General features: G+C 46.7%; 1 protein-coding gene across 1 annotated transcript in view; it reads left to right on the top strand.

Annotated features, from left to right (window-relative positions):
• PDE5A (phosphodiesterase 5A) overlaps positions 1-20,456 on the top strand; it is a 110,443-nt gene extending 89,987 nt beyond the window's left edge. Inside the window, exons 12-21 of the mRNA XM_049786980.1 lie at positions 5,093-5,239; positions 6,909-7,034; positions 8,633-8,727; positions 11,404-11,491; positions 12,480-12,580; positions 13,046-13,123; positions 15,129-15,192; positions 16,475-16,549; positions 17,573-17,656; positions 19,467-20,456. Coding sequence (XP_049642937.1) covers positions 5,093-5,239; positions 6,909-7,034; positions 8,633-8,727; positions 11,404-11,491; positions 12,480-12,580; positions 13,046-13,123; positions 15,129-15,192; positions 16,475-16,549; positions 17,573-17,656; positions 19,467-19,604 — 996 coding nt within the window. The 3' untranslated portion in view covers positions 19,605-20,456. The remainder of the gene's footprint in view (positions 1-5,092; positions 5,240-6,908; positions 7,035-8,632; positions 8,728-11,403; positions 11,492-12,479; positions 12,581-13,045; positions 13,124-15,128; positions 15,193-16,474; positions 16,550-17,572; positions 17,657-19,466) is intronic.
• Positions 20,457-20,842: the final 386 nt, after the last annotated feature.

The following is a 20,842-nucleotide window of genomic DNA, read 5'->3' as shown; positions in this document are numbered from 1 at the left end:
AGTGCAAAAAGGGCCAGAATCAGAAGAGTTGAAGTCCGGAAGAGGTTGGATGGGTCAAGACAAGAAAGCTTGAGCAGGTTCTAAAAGGCTTACTTGTTTCTCAACCCTTTCCAACTTGGTCCCCCGCAACCTCATTTCCTTTCGGTAGTTCCCTTGTCCTTGTCAATGCCCCCCCCCCCACCGTTCCTTCCTTTGCCCCTGTTTCTGTGATTTTTTGCCTGTGTCCCATTTGCAATATTCTGGACTCTCAGTTGAGAAAGAGTGGTTTAGACCATTAAGCTGTATTGTTTTCTAGGGCTGGAGCTGTGGCGCAGGTGATAGGATGTTTGCCTTGCATGCGCTAACCTAGGATGGACCGCAATCCGATCCCCCGACATCCCATATGGCCCCCCAAGCCAGGGGCAATATCTGAGCACATAGCCAGGAGTAACCCCTGAGCGTCACCAGGTGTGGTCCAAAAAACAAAACAAAACAAAAAAGCTGTATTTTTTCCAAAGTGGCAAGACCTAACAGATTCTGCTGATTCTTTTGTGTTTCTTTAATAAGCAAATCTGCTTTGCTCTGGCTTTCCTAGTGAGTTAGCACTATCGATTATCTCAGCTTCCAAGTGGGGACACCATTCTAGGGCTTATTTGATGTTAACTCTAGACCTAACAATTCAGTGTGTATTTGTCCTTGTCAGGTCTAAAGATTTACTACAATGAGTTTCACTAGATGGTAGTAATCTTGACATAATTATAAACCTTCCTATGAAAATTTATACGTGCAGTTACCCAATGTATTGGCACAAGTGGTAGGGCATTTGCCTTGCATGCACTGACCTAGGATGGACTGTGGTTCAATCCCCCAGAGTCCCATATGTTCCCCCAAGCCAGGAACGATTTCTGAGCGCATAGCCAAGATTAACCCCTGAATGTCACCAGGTGTGGCCCAAAAACCAAAATCAAAACAAAACAAAACAAAAAAACATGAAGTTTACTTTACAATTATACCATGAGTTGGCATGTTTTCCTGTCTTAATTTGCAGTAATCTCCCTTGAACTGGACTTGAACACACATTCCACCTTTGTAGAGTACGCCTTTTTCTCATTCACATTTGGAAGCTCTTATAGAAAAAAAATTATTTCTATCAGTTTTGTGAACCAATTGTATGGGGTTTAGTTTGGCTTTGTTTCTTTAGGGGGGGATTGTTTTGTGGCCACACCCAGTGGTACTCAGGGGTTACTCCTGACTGTACTCAGGGATCACTCCTAGCAGTGCTTGGTGGACCATATTGAGATGCGATGGATCAGGTTGGCTATCTGCAAGGCAAGTACCCTATCCACTGTCAATCTCTCTGACCTGCTTTTGTTTTTCTAAGAATATATTTTGGGTGCCTATTGAAAATGGGAAAGAAGCTAATGTGAGTTCCTGGGTCAGACAGATGACTGGCACCTTGCTGCCCATTCATAATGGAGTTAGTGATGGGGACCTGGAAAAGCTCAGAACTTCTCACTGGGTGCTCTCCTAGTAGCTTCCAGTCAACTCAGCTAATATGCATTGTTTGACAGTTGCAGTACTAAATTGAGTTGTCTTCCAAGAGTGGAACTGGATGTGGCTTTGAGAGAAGGCACTGTCAATTGAGGTTAAAGGAAGCCATACTCAAAATCAAAAAAGCATCTTCTCATTTCTCAACCACCTTTCATTGAAACCATCTTCAGACCAAACTGAAAACTTTCCCAAGAGAAAAAGCTTCACTGAGGAAATGTCTTTGTATGGATCAACTCTATATGGACTGAGCCTCCCAGAGCAGTGAAACAAAATGCCCTGAGGAAAGGCTGATGCTAATTAGGGGAAGAATTTGACATTTTACGGGCAGCCTAATTGAGCTGTTGCCTTTCTTTACTGAGACTCCCTTGAATGAGTAACTGTGACTAAGGAGCCTTTCTCCACTGTGGGCACTTAGGAGTTGTTTCTGGAATTGTTCCTTGGTTCCTGAGATCTGTGTTCCAAACCTGAGGCAGAACTCGACTCACCCCAGTAGCAGAGCTGCCTTTTCTGCTCAAGGATTGCATAGGGGAGCAAATTGTGTTGCCGCGTCTTTATTTTCTTTTGAGGTTACTGGACACTTGACCATGGGCTAAATTTAAAGCCCTTTTGTGAGGCAGCCACTCACCATAATACTCAAGTGGCCATTTTATTTGCCTTATCCAAGTGTCCTGTATCCCACAAATTTCAGTTTTCTGAGGTTCCAGGAGACTCTACACTTCAGAATGGTCTTATCAGATAAAATTTTTTTTCTGGGTCAGAGACATAGTATGTAAGGGTTAAAGCATTTACCTTGGGCCCGGAGCAATAGCACAGCGGGTAGGGCATTTCTCTTACGCCAGAGACCCGGGACCAACCCACATTCGATCCTCAGCATCCCAAATTGTCCCCCGAGCCTACCAGGAGTGATTTCTGAGCACAGAGCCAGGAATACCCCACCACCACCAAGTGCTGCTGGGTGTAGGCCAGAACAAAAATAATAATAATAAAGCACTCACCATGCATGTGGCTGACCCCACAGCACTAGTGAGTATGACCCAAAACTTCTCCCCAGCACACTCCCAAAAGTTTCTTTATTGAGCAAGCAATAAAGTATCTTACACACTTGTATAAAGGGACCACATAGAGAACAAATCACTGTTATTTTCCTTAAGTTCTGAAAAAAGCTCAAGGAAGATAGATACCTGTGTTAGTCAAGGTTTTCCAGAGAAACAGAATCAGGATCCTGGAGCTGTATATAAAATATATCATTTCTAATGAAGCTGTTAGCTCAGGTGTGAGAACTGAGCACCCCACCACTCCTGGACTGAGTCTGAAGGCCAGAGAGCCAGGAGCTGATGCTGAAATCCTTGTCAGGAGTCTGATGAGATGACATGTGTCATCAGCCACAGCTAATAGGGGCCATTTACTGTGTACTTGAGTTTTCTAGGGATCTTTTGTGGTACTTTAGTAACTCTGTAATGGGGCCAGAAAGATTTTAAGGTGATGGCCTCACACACAGCCAACCCAGGTTTGAACCTCAGTAGCACATGTGGTTCCCTGAGCCTCACCAAGAGTGATGCCTGAACACAGAGGCAAGAATGAGCCCTGTGCACCCAGGTATAGTCCCAAATTAAAAACAAAGATCAAAATAAACTACTGTAATTATGTCTGTCATCTCAGCCAGGCTGCTCTTGAGTCACTTCATCCTCCTCCTTACCTTTCAGTAATTATTTAAGACCTTGGTGGATATAGTTTTTTGAATGATGGAATCAGTAAGATTCTGGAAAATTCCAGATTCTTAGATAGCTGTTCCCTAGCATGAAATAACTCCAACTCTCTCACCGCAGCCAAACTTCACTTTCTTTTTTTATTTTTTTCCCTTAAAATGACTGCTGGAGCTAGAAAGAAAGAAACAGAGGTAACAAATTTCCTGGTTTGACAGTACAGAAAACACACAGAGGATCAAACATCTCCAGCACCTCCCTCTTCTACCAGCACACAGTCCCTGGCCTTGTCAGCAAGTTTGTCCCATTTCCCAGCAGGTCCCAGTCCCCTCTGTGTGCACCATTCCCACACCTGTCAAACCACCCTCCCTCTCTCACTCCTGCCTCCCCCCTCAGGGCATTGAACTATTTTTGTGGTGTTTGCCCATTTGGTTGCTCTAGTTCCTCACTTTTGAGACAGGAAGTCCCTCCGCCTCCTGACCCATTTCTCTGAGCCTCTCGGTGCCACCCTGTTGTTCCACATGGACTGACTTCACTGTCATAGCTACCCATGTCACATGGATACATGAGGAGAAAGACTTAATCTGCCTTATCCAGCCACAGTGACTCTTTAGGCCTGTTATCAAGCATCCCTTTTGATCATTTGCCTGTCCTTGTTAGTCAATTTCTCTTTCTATTTCTGGGTCATGCCCAATTGTACTCTGGGGTTACTTGTGCTGGGGTTTAGCTCCTATTGGAAAGGGAGAACCGTGTGGTGCTGGGGATTGAATCAAGACTTTAGTCTCCTGCTTTGATGTTTTCCTGAACCTTCAGCTTCTTTTTTTGTTTGTTTGTTTTTGGTTTTGGGTCACACGCAGCAGTGCTCAGTGTCAGTGTAGTGTGGAGTTTTTGTTTTCCAAAATGGTTGCATCTGTCCCAGAGCTTTTTGAAGCAGTAGTGAGGGAAGAGAGAAAATTTCTCATTGTAAGAGTAAAGTTATCCCTGGGAGAAATGTCTGTTCTCTGGCTAGTGCCTAGTGCTGGGTAGGGGCAGAAGCAGTTGTTGGCTGCTTTGAGTTAAAAGATGGGTCCTTCCCACCTGTACTTGGGGAGTGGGAGATCCCATTGGAAGCAGGCTGCAATCCCTCTAACGGGGGAGGTGGGTGCAAGTGGCTTTATTCTGAGCATGTGGAATCTTCTCTCAGCCCCTTATTCAACACTGGGAAATTAGTTCTTTCATGAGTGTTGAACTCCAGGGAAAAAGATTTCTCAACCCCCAAATAAATAAAGGCAACACCCAGGTAAGTCCCAAAAACCAGTTCAGGCCACCCAGGATCTGCTCCCAGCCCTGAATCTGAGTCACTGAGTGTGTGTCCTGGGCACAGGTTGGGGGCTGCAAAAGTGTGTCCACACTGGAATAGGGTAGAAGTTTGGAGGGGGCTCATCTGGAGAAGCAGCAGGAAAAGAACCTCTAGTGTTTAAGTTTCTGAGCTGGAAAATAGAGTCGCGCGCCCTCTTTCTCAGGCTGCCGAGGACTGTGTCAAATACTTGGACCCCAGTCGCCAGTGTGGGCAGGAACATGGTGGATGTGCAGAAGGTGCAGCCAGAAGTTGGTGGTGTCAGGCCACAGCCCAGAGCCTGAGAGCTACTTCCAGATTAATTCTCAGACCTCTGCCACGCACCCACAACAGCCCCTGAATCATACCCATTGCCCACTCTGCCCCCTATGGGCCCCCTAAAAGGGCTGGTTCCTGCACTACCAACATTTGCTAGGTCAGGGAAGTGACGCGTGCTGTTCTGGCAGCCAAGTGGGAACATAGTCCATGGGGGTTTCACTGCTGCCCACACCGGTTTCACTTCACCTCCTCCCCCTGACCCCAGGCCGCTGTGGTGCCCTCAGCACAGACCCTGAGAATCACCGACTTCACCTTTAGCGACTTCGAGCTGTCAGACCTGGACACCGCTCTGTGCACCATCCGCATGTTCACCGACCTCAACCTGGTGCAGAACTTCCAGATGAAGCATGAGGTAGGCACGGCTGTGTCAGAGGAGGGGAGAACATGAGCGTGGGTGTATGTGTTTCAGAGAGAGATTGTATGAATGTGAAATGTACATCGATGTATATGTGTTCGCATGTATGTGTATACATGTATGAACGTGTGTCAATACATGTGTGTATGAGTATTGAGTATATGTATGTATCTTTGTGAATGTATATATGTGAACATATATGAGTGTATGTCAGCATATGGAGAAAGGAAGGGTGCAGTGCAGGGCAACAGAAATTGCAGGTGACTTATCTCCTGGTTGAGCCCATGACAGTGTCTGGAGGAGGATGGGGGAGGCACTGAGAAGCAAATGGTCCAGACCCGAAGGCTCCTTGGCTTCCCCTGAAAGCGTTGGGGAGCTGGGAGGCTGGTGCAGCCGGAAGTAGCAGAGGTGGCAACAACAAGGATGGGCCTGGATGTGGAGGGCATCCCCCAAACTGAGAGAGCGAGGTGATGGTAAAAACTGGTTTTAGCCTTATTCGCCAACTTATTCGCCTCTCTGAAAATAACAAGACTTCACAGCATCTTCCCATACCAAGCTGGCAGTGCAGCTGTTTCTTGGGATATTTCTGATATGGCAATCAGCAGTGAGGGACAGCCAGGGGATTGTTGGAGAAAGAAAATTCAGTCATTTGCCTTGGAAAGATCTTGTTTTATTTTTTTGTTCGTTTGTTTTTTGGTTAGTGGAATATCTCTTTTCCTTGGGTCTGGAAATTTAAACTACCTTCAGGGCCTCCCCAACTTTGAGTCCCATTAATTCCTAAAATGGGCATTCACTCCAACATGAGCCTGGTCAAGCCCTTCCAGCTGTTTCAGGCCTTGGCGTTTGGAGCAGGACTGACTGCTGAGGCAGCACCAGTGGAGAACTTGACTTGGCTCCCACGGTCCGGTTCTTGCCTGAACTCCTGCTGAAAACCAAGAGCAGCTCTGTAGTGCCTGCTCTGGGAACATTTGGCAGGACAGTCCTGACACTCTCGTGAGAAGTAGGTTGAGAGTTGTTGCATCAGGCACTTATTTCAAGAAGGAATCTTGGCCCTTGTACTGTTTCACAAATGAAGAACTTGTCTTAGGGTGGAAGAGTCAATGATCAGGAGGCAGGATCATGGGCTAGAGGCAGAGCTCTGATGGCTATTAGCTTTTATTTCCGCAGGCATGTGCAAGGCCTTGTGCATATGTGTGCGAACATCCCACCCTGCACATAGGTGCATGGGTGTGTGCTGGTTCTGCTCTCAAGTTGGATTTCATGGGATTATTTCACCTTTCACCCTTCTCTCTGTTGTCAGTATTTGGACTCATCTTCCAATATTTATTCACATTCTATATATTCTGAGCCTTGCTTGGAACCACAAGTCTTAAATATGAAGCCCAGTTCTCCTGTTTGCTTGCTGATGACCTCATTCGAGAGCATCTCTAGTTCCTTCCCAGTGCTGAGAGGAGGCATATTTTTAGGAGGCACAGTCTTATGGAAAGGGCTTGGCCAGGACAAGGGAAAATGATTCTTGTGCCAACCTGGGTGCTGGGGTCCAGCCATGTGGTGTCGTTCTCATGACTCATGGAGGTGGAAATCATCCTGCTATTTTCCAGGAGGCGAGGCTGAGAAGAGAATGCCTCGTCAAGGAGTTGTCACCGACATGCTTTATTTCCCAAAGGTTCTTTGCAGGTGGATTTTAAGCGTCAAGAAGAATTACCGGAAGCACGTGGCCTACCACAACTGGAGGCACGCCTTCAACACCGCGCAGTGCATGTTTGCTGCGCTTAAGGCCGGCAAGATCCAGGTCAGCCCTTCAGCCATTTGTGTGTTTATTTGTTTCAGGTGTTTTGTTGTTTGGTTAGTAAAAGTTACAGCATATTCTTTCAGGTTCCTCCCCCCTTGTGCTCTAATGATGATTGCATAATATTTAGTGCCACTTACTGGAGACTGAAATGGCAAAATACTCATTTGTTTCAGGGTTTCAGTTATAACACATTAAAACTTTTCATTCTTTGATTTTTTTTTTTTTTGAACCACAACTACCAGTGTTTGATGGTGGCAGCTCAGTGATCATTCATATCAGAACACAGACCTTCTACTTTTTATTTATTGATTGATTTTTGGGTCACACCCAGCAGTGCTCAGAGCTCTACATTCAGGAATCACTCCTGGCCATGCTCAGAGAACTATATGGCATACTGGGTATCAAACCCAGGTCAGCTATATGCAAGGCAAATGCTCTCCCCACTGTACTATTCTCCAACTCCAGCTCCAACCCTTTGAGCCATCTCCATGGCCCTATTTTTAAAAATATTTAAAATAACTCTAGGTTAACCTTAAATAGTCTTTGGGCAATTAATTGCAGACTTTCTTCAGAGAACTGCAGCAATAGAAGTGTCTAATTTCTCTGGCCCTCAGTTAATTCCTCCAGATTATGCAGGCTTTGTGAGTCCCATGCCATCTTCCTCTGGACACACAGCTCTCATTTCCTTACTAGGGCTTACGAGGGGAACGGTGACAAGCCCAGGTGGCAGCTGTTCCAGTCTAACCTATGGTTGGATTCTACTTTTATACTATTATTTTATTGGGGGCAGGAATGGCCACACCTGATAGTGCTCAGGTCTATCTGTAGGGAGCCCAAATATGGTCACAGGGGTGAAATGGGGTGACTGTACAAGGCAAACACCTCCCCACTCCACTGTCTCTCTGGCCTTGTATTCTGTTTGCTTTCTGGGATACTCCTGTTGTGACCTGGGGAAACCTCTGCAGTTCTGGGAGTAGAACCCAAGACTCTGGTTCTAAGAGAATTATTCTCTCCAGAGGGATCCACACCCCATACTCTTCCTTGCCTGTGCCCCCATGGCAGCGTTATCCACAGGAGCTCAGAGTGAGCTATCACTGTGTGAACTCTTGATTTTTATTTACTTTTGCTTTATGTCACTTAAATTTTATGTGAAGCCCTGTGGGCTACAACATTGTTAGTGATATTTTCACACAATATATTCTGACACCTCTTCTTCCACTCATGTCTGCTTCCTTCCACCATTATATTTATTTATTTGTATTTGGTTTTGGAATCACTCCTAGAGGGCTCGGGGATGCCAGGGATCGAACCTTGGTCACTACCATGCAAGGCAAGCACCCTCCCATTGGCACTATTGCTCTAGCTCCTCCATCATTTCTTATATGGGTTGTCACTCAATGGCATTGATGCATTTTGGTCATGGAAGGCAATTCATGAGTGCCCACCGCCAAGTGACAGTGGTTGATGATCTCATATTGAATGACAGAGTATACCTGGGTACTCACAGGCCAGGACTCAGGGAGGATCCTCTGTTCCAGTAAAGGAGAACCCTTTCACCAAGGTATCTCCTTTGTCTTCCCATGCCTGGGGCCTTGCAGAACAAGCTCACTGACCTAGAGATCCTCGCTTTGCTAATTGCGGCCCTGAGCCACGACCTGGACCACCGTGGGGTGAACAATTCATACATACAGAGGTAAGGTGCTTCCCTCAGCTGAAGCTGACAGTGCTTCCTTTCAGGCAAAACCACACAGGACAGCATGTGACAGTGCCACATGTCATTGGGTCATGGGCCCCGAAGTGAATCACTCTGGTTTTATGGAACAAAACGAGAAAAGACAATGGAAGGGCAATGCGGGTTAGGGGGGCAGGGTTTTTGAAATTGTATAAATGCAGAGTTGTCAGAGAGATGGCTAGGGACTGGAATATAGGCTTTGCTTGCTGGAAGCCTGGGCTCAATCCCCAACACTGCACAGTCCCCCAAATAACTGCTGGAAATGACCACCAGAACATCAAAAAAAATTGATGCTGTGAATCTTCATTTCATTTAGTAATTACCAAAAGTTGTGCATTAATGGACTCAACTTAGAAAGTTCATTGGAAAACTGTTTGAAACTGGAAGAGAAGGGGGGGAATTTCACATTGGAAGGGTAAAGATCTTTTTGATATTGCGCCACCTGGTGGCTTTACCTTGCAAGCACACAGTGGGCAGAGGCCCGGGCGTCCAGATTGGGAAGGGGGAGACGGGGGAAGTTACCAGGGAACCCACATCTCCCTGATCTTCCTGCAGCAATATTTGGCTTCCATCGCTCCCTGTGCCACAGAGTTCTCGGGGAAGCTTTGGCAGGGAGGGACTTACCTCATCTCCTGAAGCTCCATTTCCTACTCTGTAAGGTAGAACCGATGTTCCTCATTTTACAAAGGGTTAAGCCCAAGGTTTAAATGATGACAGGCAGTTGAGCACTGGCGGATACTCCTCAGCAAATGCTTGTCCCGGGTCTTCCCTCATCAAAAGCAGCTTTGAGACCAATTTTGACTCTTTGGGCAAATGTTTCAGGTTTCCTTGCGAGTTTGTGCAGGACCAGGACAGTGACAAGGCCATGCTAAAGGTGGCATCACTCATCAGATCTTATTGAATTCCTGCAATATTCTCCTTTCCTGGCAGCAGTGTAGTTAGTGGCAGAGCCCAGTTTTAGCCACAACTGGTCTTGTTCCACTGAGCAATTTTCAAGGATGCAAGTGATTCACCCCACAACTCTATCCCTCTATCCTTTAAGACATCCCAAATGTCTGACCACCATCTGGAGGGAATTCTGCATGTGACCAAATACATTCCCTCTACCTAAATAAACAGAAACTTCCCCTGCCAACACTAGAGCAATAGAGTGGCCACCTCCTCTGCTGACCTCCATGGGAAAAGGTAGTGGAATCACTATGGAGGGTCGAAGATGGCTGTTCCTGCCGTAAGCATCTCATGCCTTAGAGCTGCCTGGTGACTCATCCTTGTTCCCTATGCCTGGCTCTAGGCTTCATATGGACCAGGGAATAATTATAACCAGGAATTGGCCTTGCAGAGTAGAGTATGGCCTATGCTTGTGATAGTGGCCATCCTGGTGCTAGTGTTGTGTTGGGTTATGTGCTGCCACCACTGGGTTTAGAGGAGGATGTGGAGGAGCCAGGTTGGCATTTGTGATCCACTTTGTCCCTCTCCAAGCCCTGAGCAGCCCATTGGAGACACAGATGCTGCTTGGCAGATATTCTCAGCACCCACATTGCCCTGCTATGAAGTCAAGAAAAAACAAACAAACAAAACAACAGACTGAGCTATTTATTTTCTTTTTGGGTTTGTTGTTTTTTTGGTTTTTGGGCGACACCTGCTGACACTCACGGTTTACTGTTGGCTCTGTGCTCAGAAATCTCTCCTGGCTTGGGGGACCATATGGGATGCCGGGGATCAAACCGAGGTTCATCCTGGGTCAGCTGCTTGCAAGTCAAACACCCTACTACTACAGTATCACTCTGGCCCCTGTTTTTTGTTTGTTTGTTTTTAAATAATTACCAGAGAAAACATCTGGGAAAAATATTTTCCAAAAAAAGAATGACCTGGGGAAACATTCTCGATGGCAGTTTTGGTCACATAGCCCAGAGCAGGCAGCTATCAAGTAGGAATAACAGACAACAAATGAAAGACACCTCAAGGATTTTTTATTTCTCCCCACGTCCCTGAAATTTTGAGGAGAAACTGGGGATTTTCTAGGGAGTGGGTGCTGCTCCTTGTCATGGTGGCCTTATTACCCCATCTTAGGGCTCTTTCTGATGGGAGACTCTGGGGCATGGGTAAGGACCACAGGAGGTAGCGACATCCGCTTATAAAGCCTAGGCCTGGAGAGGTGTGGAGGGCCAGGGCCTCATCAGACATGCTCTCTCAATCAAAGCAGTTCATAGAGGCCTGGAAAGGAGGTAGGGGAAGAAAGAAAAGGAAAGTTAGGAGGGAAGGAGGGGAGGGGAGGGAGCAAAGAAGGAAGGAAGAAGTGAAGGAAGTTAGTGTTTAGAGTTTTTGCTTTCTGCCAATGTCACCAGTATTCAAGTTGGCAGCATCATTCTGCTCCGCCTGGCAGCCATCTTGCTGCTCTTCCAGAAACAGTTTAAGTCTTTCTCTTTTATTTCCCTGGGACACCCTTACACTTTAGCAAATGGATGGTTTGCTTTAGTGGTGCAGGTCTCTTAAGTGGCCAATAAAGCTTTTATGGATGCCTGTGGTGGTAGGAAAAGCCCCAGCACTCACTTGTTCTCACTCTCTCCCCCCTGCTCTCTCCTGCTCTTTCTCTCCTTACTTCCCTTTCCATCCCTCCCTCCCTTCCGCATCTTGCAGAAGTGAGCACCCACTGGCCCAGCTCTACTGCCACTCCATCATGGAACACCACCACTTCGACCAGTGTCTCATGATCCTCAACAGCCCGGTGAGCTCCAGAGGATGGCGTTGTGGACGAGCAGGGCCATGCTGGGTCAAGCTGGGCATGTGAGCTATCTAGGAATCAAATCCTTTTGAAGTCCATGAGCCAAGGGTCTCAAGCAGGCTTTAGTCCTTCTTCGGTATAGCAGGCAGGGCACAGACATTGCCACTTTTCGCTGCATCCCTGCTCTGTACCAGAACTCACAGACTTGTTTCCAGTCTCCCTTTTTGCTCAAGAAATTGTTGGGTTTGGGGGGAAAGGAGGTGTCACATACCCTAGAGTGCTGGGGGGCTAATCTCAGCTCTGTGCTCTGTACGACTATGATGATGAAATCGGGACTTCCAAATGTGAAGCAGGTGCTCAGACGTTGGGCCCATCTCTCCAGTCTCACCCAAGGAATTCTTAAGCAGCTCCACGTCCTCAAATCCAACATGTACTGATTTTAAGTTTTTTGAAACTTTTTTTTACCTTTTTGTTTGGCTTTTGGGCCACACCAGGTGATGCTCAGGGTTTTCTCTTAGTCCCTTGAACTCACCATGAGTAATTTCTGAGTACAGAGCCATCTGGGGTGCCAGGGATTGAATCCAGGTCAGATGAACTAAGGCAAGTGCTTTATCCCACTGTCCTATTGCTGTAGCCCAGAAATTTATTTTCATTTGATTTTGTTTTTGTATTGGGACTACACCTAGCAATGCTCAGAGGTTATTCCTGGCACTGCTTGGGGGACCATAAGGGATGCTGGGGACCGAACCTGGGTCAGCTGCATGCAAGGCAAATGCCATACCCTCTGTACTATCACTCAAGCCCCCAGAAATTTAATTTAATTTAATTTTCAGTGAAATCTTAGATACTCTGGGAGCCGTGATCCCCAGTTCAAGAAACGAATTCAGATAACTAGAGTGGTGCCATTGGTGCCGAATGAGATCTGAGCCACCCACAGTGTAGGAGGCAGCTACTCCTTGAGTCACTGACGCAGCTTCTGCTTTCTCTGAAGGGCAACCAGATTCTAAGTGGCCTATCCATCGATGAGTATAAGACCACGCTGAGAATCATCAAGCAGGCCATCCTAGCCACCGACCTCGCCCTGTACATCAAGTGAGTTTGATGCAGACGCAGCTTCTGTCCCTGATCACGGGATGGAGCTGTGGAGGGGACAGTCACGTCGCAGATGCTGCTTGGAAGCATGGAGCACATTACCAATGCCTCCTTCACACACAGAATTTGTCATCCTCTCAGTACCCATCAAAGGGCTGCACTTATTTTCTTCTGTTGGTGAAAGCAATTAGAAACAGGGGCCAGAGAGATAGTACAGTGGTTAGGCATTTGCCTTGCATGAGGTCAACTTGGGTTCTATCCCTAGCACCTCATATGGTCTATTGAGCCTGCCAGAAGTAACCCCTGAACACCTCCCACACACACAGAAATTTCACTAAATCACTGACGTCAGTTTTTTTGTCTCCTTGTGTCATATTCTTAAAATCACATTCAACCCAATATTGCTATTATAACATTCTGAAGATTGTAACTAATTAATTACCTTCTTTGCCCTTTATTTTCAAGGCGGCGAGGAGAATTTTTTGAGCTTATAAGAAAAAAACAATTTAATCTGGAAGATCCTCATCAAAAGGAGTTGTTTCTGTGAGTAGATCCATTTCCCTTGAAGCTGAAGTTTTGTTACCACCATCAGACTTCATTGCAGTCCTGTGTTCCTGTGTGATCTGGGAGGCTGTCAGGATTATCTAGGGTTTTCTATAAGAGGCTAATAGGGATATTTTCTTGAAAAAAAACATGGAGTTGTGAGTTCAAATGAGTAATTTCCCCCTCCAGTTTAGGAGGAGTTAGAGGGGCATCCATGCCAGCCTACTAGATTCCCTTTTTTTTTTGGGGGGGGGTCACACCCGGCAGCACTCAGGGGTCACTCCTGGCTCCATGCTCAGAAATCACTCCTGGCAGGCATGGGGGACCATATGGGATGCCGGGATTCGAACCATCGTCCTTCTGCATGAAAGGCAAATGCCTTACCTCCATGCTATCTCACCAGCCCTGAGATTCCCTTATTCTTTACCCAAATAACAGAGCTGAGGGCAGAGCACAGACCATTGCAGAAGTCGAATCAGAGCCTTCCCAGAGGTGTTTCTGCTCCTCACTGAGCTGTTTCTCCCACTATTATCTGACCAGAATGTGACCAATTAAAGAAAGCGCCAGGAAGGCAAGCCCCATGTGCCGGTGGCCCTCGTTGCCTCCAAGGCCCTGTTCGTCCAGGTCTTGGGGTCATCCCAGACAACCCACATTGCTTGGGGTTTAGCCAGGCTTGGTCCCCTCTTTGGGGAGGCAGCTGTGTCACACGTGTCACTAAAACCCTTCATGGAAGCGGATGTAAACAAGGATAGCTGTTCTCTGAGCACCAGTGTGGTCAGACACTGAGCTACACAGATTGACCAGAGGTGGAGGATGGGGTGAAGGGGCCCCAGATCTGATGGTTCCCCAGGACGAGTCAGAACTGGACCCCTAGACCAAAGATGTAACACAAAAGTAGGGTGTTTACCTTGTATGCAGCTGATCCAGGATGGGTGGTGGTTTGAATCCAAGCATCCCATATGATCCCCCGAGCCTGCCAGAAGCAATTTCTTTTTTTTTTTTTTGGTTTTTGGGCCATACCAGGTGATGCGTAGGGGTTACTCCTGGCTATGAGCTCAGAAATTGCTCCTGGCTCAGGGGACCATATGGGACGCGGGGGATCGAACCCAGGTCCGTCCTGGGTCGACCACGTGCAAGGCATAGTCTCTACCGCTGCGCTATCGCTCCTGCCCTGCCAGGAGCAAATTCTGAATGCAGATCCAGGAATAACCCCTGAGCACCACTGGGTGTGACCCAAAAATAAAAAAACAAACACAACACACACACACACACACACACACACACACACACACACACACACACACACACACACACACACACAAATGAACTGGCCTCCTGAGCATGCCCAGCATGGCCCAACTTCCAGAACAGCATAGTAACCTTTCCTAGATGGCAGCACCAGCTTTGGAAAATGTTCTTGAGGTTGTCGTTGGACCTTAACCCAGTCCTAACTTTGCATTTATCTGGGTGGCATGAATGCCTTTAGAACAACTAGAGAAGGAAATAGAGGAAATAGCAGACACTTGGACAAGGCGTGCAAACATGGAACAAATGGTGCTACAGGGTTTTTTCATGGAGAAGCACCCCTGTGTTCTGAAGTCTCACATTATAGACTCCAGGGCTCTGCAGGACATTCACTGGCTCCCCAGCCCAGGAGAACTGGGGTGCCTGTTTACATCTCTCTGTGTGTGGCAGCTGTGTTTAATAAGCCGGAGGTGCTTTTCAGGCTGGCTGACAATAGGAGTCCCCTAAACTAGCCAGAAGGGTGGCCTGTAACCAGAAATGAATGTCTCATCACCAGACACAAAGAAGGGAAAGCCAAAGGACAAGGAGTGGCAGCCCCGCTTGTGCCCAGACCTCCAGTGCCAGTCTGGAGTTCCAGGAGGCAGCTCAGGGTGCAGTGAATGACGGGGTCACATCTGCCATGCTGCGCCCCCCCCCCCTCCTGCTTCATCTTCCAAGACTGGCACACCTGAGCTCAGTGCGGCTGCTTCTCCCCTCACAGGGCCATGCTGATGACCGCTTGCGACCTTTCTGCCATCACGAAGCCATGGCCCATCCAGCAGCGGGTAAGGAGTGTAGGTGTAGCATGAAGAGTCCTACGGCAACCTCGCACTTTGGTCTGGAAGGGGTGGCGTGGACACAGCCGGGGCCTCTGGTGACTCGTAGGAGGAGACTCGAGGTTCTACCAAGTCCATCTTGGTAATTAAAACTGCCAGAGTAGGCCAAGGGCCACCTAAAACTCCTTTTATTTTCTGATCAACACATATTGGCCTCTCCACGCTGTTCAGGTCTTACACTGCATCCCCATAAGCAGAGGAATGTCTATATAAGAAAGATTACCAAGATCTAGCTTGAGTGTGGAGTGGCAGAAGGTAGAAAATAATATATATCACGCACTAGCATTTCTTTAACATGATATAAAATGGAATATATAATATTATATAAATATATAATTTTAAGAACTAGGAAAATAAAATCACAAATAATTTGTGATTTTCTCTAAGGAAAAAGGAGTAGGTGTAAATTCTGAAGTTAAAGGTATTTGAGCATCTTTACTTCATAGACTTAACTTCAAACTATGTTCATCATTTTGTTTATTGTTGTTTTCTGTATTTTTTTGAGCTAGGTCACTCCTGGTGATGTGAAAGATACCAGATGGGGCACTTACGATCCAACTAACCCTCTGTGCTATCTCTTTATCCCTCTACATTATTATTATTATTATTATTATTATTATTATTATTATTATTATTATAAATTTAAAGCTAATTTGGATCGCATAACCACATTCCCCTCCAAGTGGCATGAATACAGAAACTTGACTCTAAGCAAGGTTCTTAGTGGTGAGTGTCCGTTTGATGGGTGATACTCATAAAGCAATCTCAGAGCTGCATTTAAATGACATTACAGGGACTGGAGCAGCAGGTTTCAACAATGCAAAAGTGACAGAGAAACAAGCAGTAAGCGCAGCCACCACCCAGATTGTAAAGACGAAGGTTTAGCAGAGAGAGGATCTGGTAGATGGATCCAGGCTCATTGGCCACTGGACAAGGACTTAATTGAAGCTGTTTCTGGTGTGCCTCCTTCCAGGTCATGCAGATGGCACCTGGGACTTTTCTCCATAACACTTCCGAAATAGCATTAATTTTTCCCTACATGACAGATTCTAGCCTTCACTATGCGATAAGTACTTAAAGTAGCCAAAATGTAATTTCTGTTACTCATCCCTGCCTCCTTCTAATGTTGATGTGGTGAATAGCTTCTCTTCACACGGACTTTCTTGTCTTCCAGTGATATGCTTTGAATGTCACTTTGAACTGGCCGAGCCCTGTCTGTTCTTTATTTCAGATTGCAGAACTTGTTGCCACTGAATTTTTTGACCAGGGAGACAAGGAGAGGAAGGAGCTCAACATCGAGCCTGCGGTAAGTGTGGCCCCTGCTGCTGGCAGCTTTTTTGCATGTGCTCGGACCCAGCTTCACATCTTAAAAAACTTATTAGAGGGCCCGGAGAGATAGCACAGCGGCGTTTGCCTTGCAAGCAGCCCACCCAGGACCTAAGGTGGTTGATTCGAATCCCGGTGTCCCGTATGGTCCCCCGTGCCTGCCAGGAGCTATTTCTGAGCAGACAGCCAGGAGTAACCCCTGAGCAACACCGGGTGTGGCCCCCCCCCCAAAAAAAAAACATAAACAAAAACTTATTAGAGGGGCCGGCGAGGTGGCGCTAGAGGTAAGGTGTCTGCCTTGCAAGCATTAGCCAAGGAAAGGACCACGGTTCGATCCCCCGGCATCCCATATGGTCCCCCCAAGCCAGGGGCAATTTCTGAGCGCTTAGCCAGGAATAATCCCTGAGCATCAAACGGGTGTGGCCCGAAACACCAAAACAAACAAACAAAAAACTTATTAGAATTATATATGTTAATTACCCCTCAAAAAATGAACAAAAGCAATGTAGCTTTTAAATGTTTTCCCCTTTACATACATTTTTTCAGTTTAACAGATGCTTTTCTAGATAGATTCCTCAATGATCACTGGGCAGAATGGTCATTATCCTATTTCCAGTTCTGCTCTGTCCACCATTAGAAGCAGTGCTGGAGAGATGCCTGCATTTCTGTCTTTTCCTGCTGTTGCCTGTGAGCTCATGCGTCCTGTCTGTCCTCATCATCATAAAACTGGTGTTTTACAAGTGTTTAGTCTCTTGTAATGTCTCGGTCGGTTCAACCCCCCACTGCATAGTACTCATATCCCAGTCCTTACTCTATGAACAAGACTGTCATAGGCGCTGTCCTCTCCCACACTACTGGTGGTATATAAGCCACAGCTGTGTCCCTCACACGTCCATGGTGAATGCAGGGGGACCAGGGCCCCATTAACTACCTCTCCTAGCCAGCCCACCAGCACTGATTTCTCAGTATACAGATCTTGTTGTGACTATCTTTGCATTGCCAGGACCTGATGAATAGGGAGAAGAAGAACAAGATTCCCAGCATGCAAGTTGGCTTCATCGATGCCATCTGCCTGCAGCTGTACGAGGTACTGGCATGGGAGCTCTAGGTATACTAAACTTCAACTGTTAGGAATTACAGCCTAGAAAAGTTAGACTAACATGTGGCATATATAAGAGCCATGTCAGCATTGTTTCTTTGGATGACAGACTCACTTTTCCACTTTGATCTGGGAAACCCTTTTCCGTCACCATTTTTTGAAATAGTATAGCAGAAGGGCACTGACCTAGCTTTGATCCCCAGCACCATATATGATCCCCAAGATTGCCAGGAGTGATCCCTGAGCTCTGTCAGATGTAGCCCCCAAAAACCTTATACTTTCTGTGCTCAGAGAGCACTGAGGGATCCCAGGAGGCTGGCTCCCTCTTCTGGCAGGAATAAATACTGTGCCTCTGTGGACATTTCCCCTTTAGTCTGCAAAAGGAGAAAAAAAAGTCAACTTTTTCCCAGGTTTTGGCCACACTCAGGAATCATTCCTGGCAGGCTTGGGGGACCATATGGGCTGCTGGGATGGAACCCGGGTCCGCCAAGTAGAGGCAAGTACCCTCACTGCTGTGCTTCAGCTCTTAAGGTTTTGTTTTGATTTGTTTTTTAAAACAGATGATTAAGAGAGGCAACAGCAAAATCTGGCAGGTTCTTACTCCCAGTGAAGATATTCCCCCTGAAACACCCCCATTTTCTGACTCAGCCATGAGTGTCCAAGCACAGAGCATAGGTTCTCTCCTGATCTCCAACAGTGTTCATCACTGTTTGGGAAAGAACAAGGGTCACAGAAAAATCTCCACCCACTCTCAATATAGATGTCTCTCCTAGGGCCTGTCAGCCTTCCTGGAAGAGAGAATTGGTTCTGGATTGCATAAGGCATAAATGACGGGAAAAAGGCCTCTGCTCTCTAGGGTTCTCATCACCCAGCACACATAAGGAGCTGATAGGGAGGGCAGAGGAGCAGAAAGTAAGAGAGGAACACTTGGGACTTTCTGCTCACCAGCTTCTTTAGAACAGCCTGGGCACATTCATTAGCACCCACTGGAAATTTGATTCAGCATGAAGCTTCAGTTAAGGACTAGAGTGACTCCTGATTTCTCCCCGTCCCTGTAATAGAATCAAAATAGCAATCAGATCACTAGTGATAGTTTTATCTCCTCTATACCTTCACACAAGAATTCATTTCCTGTGACTCTGCTAGTAAATCCTATTTGATACTACTGTGTAAATAATGGGCCGTTTCTTTTATTTGGGTTTTGGGCCATACATGGTAGTGCTCAGGGACTATATGGGATGCCAGGGATCAGACCCTATGTTCTCCCTGTTATACTGTTGCTCCAACTCTAAGAGATCATTTTTAATTTCACGGAGGTAATGATTCTTCAAAAAGAAACCTGCATTGAATTTTGGGGGGTATTCTTAGGGCTCAAATATAGGGCTTCACACCTACAAGGCATATACTGAGCTGCATACCCCTGCCTAAATAGGTTAGTTGGGTTGGTAAATGATAATCTCTACCGCATTATCTAGTCTGTAAGAAACACTTCACTGGGGGCCAGAGCAAAAGCACAGTGGTAGAGTGTTTGCCTTGCACATAGATGATAGACCCTTACATGCAGGACAGACCCAGGTTCGACCCCTGGTATTCCAAGTGGTCCCCCAAGCCCGCCAGAAGCAATTTCTGAGCAATGAGCTAGGAGTATCCCTGAGCACTGCTGGATGTGGCCCAAAAAATCAAACAAACAAACAAAAGCCAGTTTCCAGCAAAGTCCTTGGCTCACAGCTTAGCTTAGGTGCATGGACTGGGGGCAGCCCTATGCCTCCTATGTGGACTCTGCTCTTTCCTCCCTCAGGCCTTGGCCCAGGTGTCCGAGGACTGCTCGCCCTTGCTGGATGGCTGCAGGAAGAACCGACAGCAATGGCAGGCACTGGCAGAGCAGCAGGAGACAATGCAGATTAACGGGGAGAACAGCCAGGCCAAGCGGAACTGAGTAGGCACAACCCGCAGTGGACCTTCCTGTGGTAGCCGTGGCTGGTGTCTAGTTCCCAGAGCCGCTGTGCAGGGCAGGCACGGGCCCAGCCATGGCTATATTTTCCACTTTGCTCACCCTCCGAGAGCCTCGTGAGGACAGCGGCCACATCTGTGTGTGTTTAATGCCACTGCAAGAGCCCCTGGGTCAGGCCATGTGTGCTTGCACTGATGTGACTTTCCTCTGCTTCTTAGAGACTATTGGTAACTGCCTCTGTATTGTGTGAAATGACCAATCTTCCAAGAACATCAGGAATCTCTCCAAAATGGGGAGGTAGAAAACTCTTAACAGTTAAATCCTTCACAGGAAAGATTAAACTGGAGACTGGCTTTAAATGAACAGATCTAGCCCCCATATATTTTATCTTGGAGGCAAATGAGAGGTGGGACTAGAGAGGAAAAGGTTTATTTCTGATCAGTGTTGTCAGACAGTGTCCTTGTTTCAGTGCAATACATGGAACCAAGGGGCACTCACCTGCCTGCCAGGGGGAGTGTGGGGTCCATAGGAAAAGAGGGTTTCACAGGCTGGACACTGGACCTGATCCTTGAACAGCCCTGAGAATCTGTTGCAGGGGCTGAATTTCTTCATTTGAGAGCAGCCCATCCCTGAGCACTGCAGAGAAGAAAGTACGAAGGATTCAGTCTTGAATGTCTTTGTCAAATGGAACATAAGCAAGAATCTTATTTATATCAGTAGCAAAGGGTGATCCCTGGGCTAAATCCAGGGAGCAATAAGATAGAAACCCAAGGCCTAGGGTATAGCTCAGAGGACTAAGTTCAGCCCTGCTACAGTTGACTACAGTTGAGCACCAGAGCATGAGGGAGTGAGGACCAGAGACCCCTGACATAGCAGTGTGGGGTCACCCTGAACTCTGCTGCATTCTCTGCATTTAGGAAAAGGTTTAGTGAATTGAGGAACAAGGTATCGGGGTTTCCTCACCCCTGGCTATATCCCTCATTTGGGGTAGAAAATTCTCCAGCCTTTGTTCCTTACACTGTCTGAAATGGAGCACGTTCATGGATTTTATTTTTTTAACCTCAAAGTGTGTCATCTGTGTAGAGCATGGCTTTATTCTCACCGAATCTAGTTAATATATGATAGTAATTTAAAAGTCACATATTAAGTTATAGTCACAGTAAAAGGCTAGTTAGTCTAATCCTTCCATTTTTGAGCCGATGCTCTAATTTCCCTTGGAGATC

This window comes from Suncus etruscus, chromosome 14 (genome assembly GCF_024139225.1).
Source record: "Suncus etruscus isolate mSunEtr1 chromosome 14, mSunEtr1.pri.cur, whole genome shotgun sequence".
Taxonomy (NCBI): Eukaryota; Metazoa; Chordata; class Mammalia; order Eulipotyphla; family Soricidae; genus Suncus; species Suncus etruscus.
The sequence above is the reverse complement of the archived record's forward strand: the minus strand, read 5'-3'. Positions and strand labels throughout refer to the sequence as shown.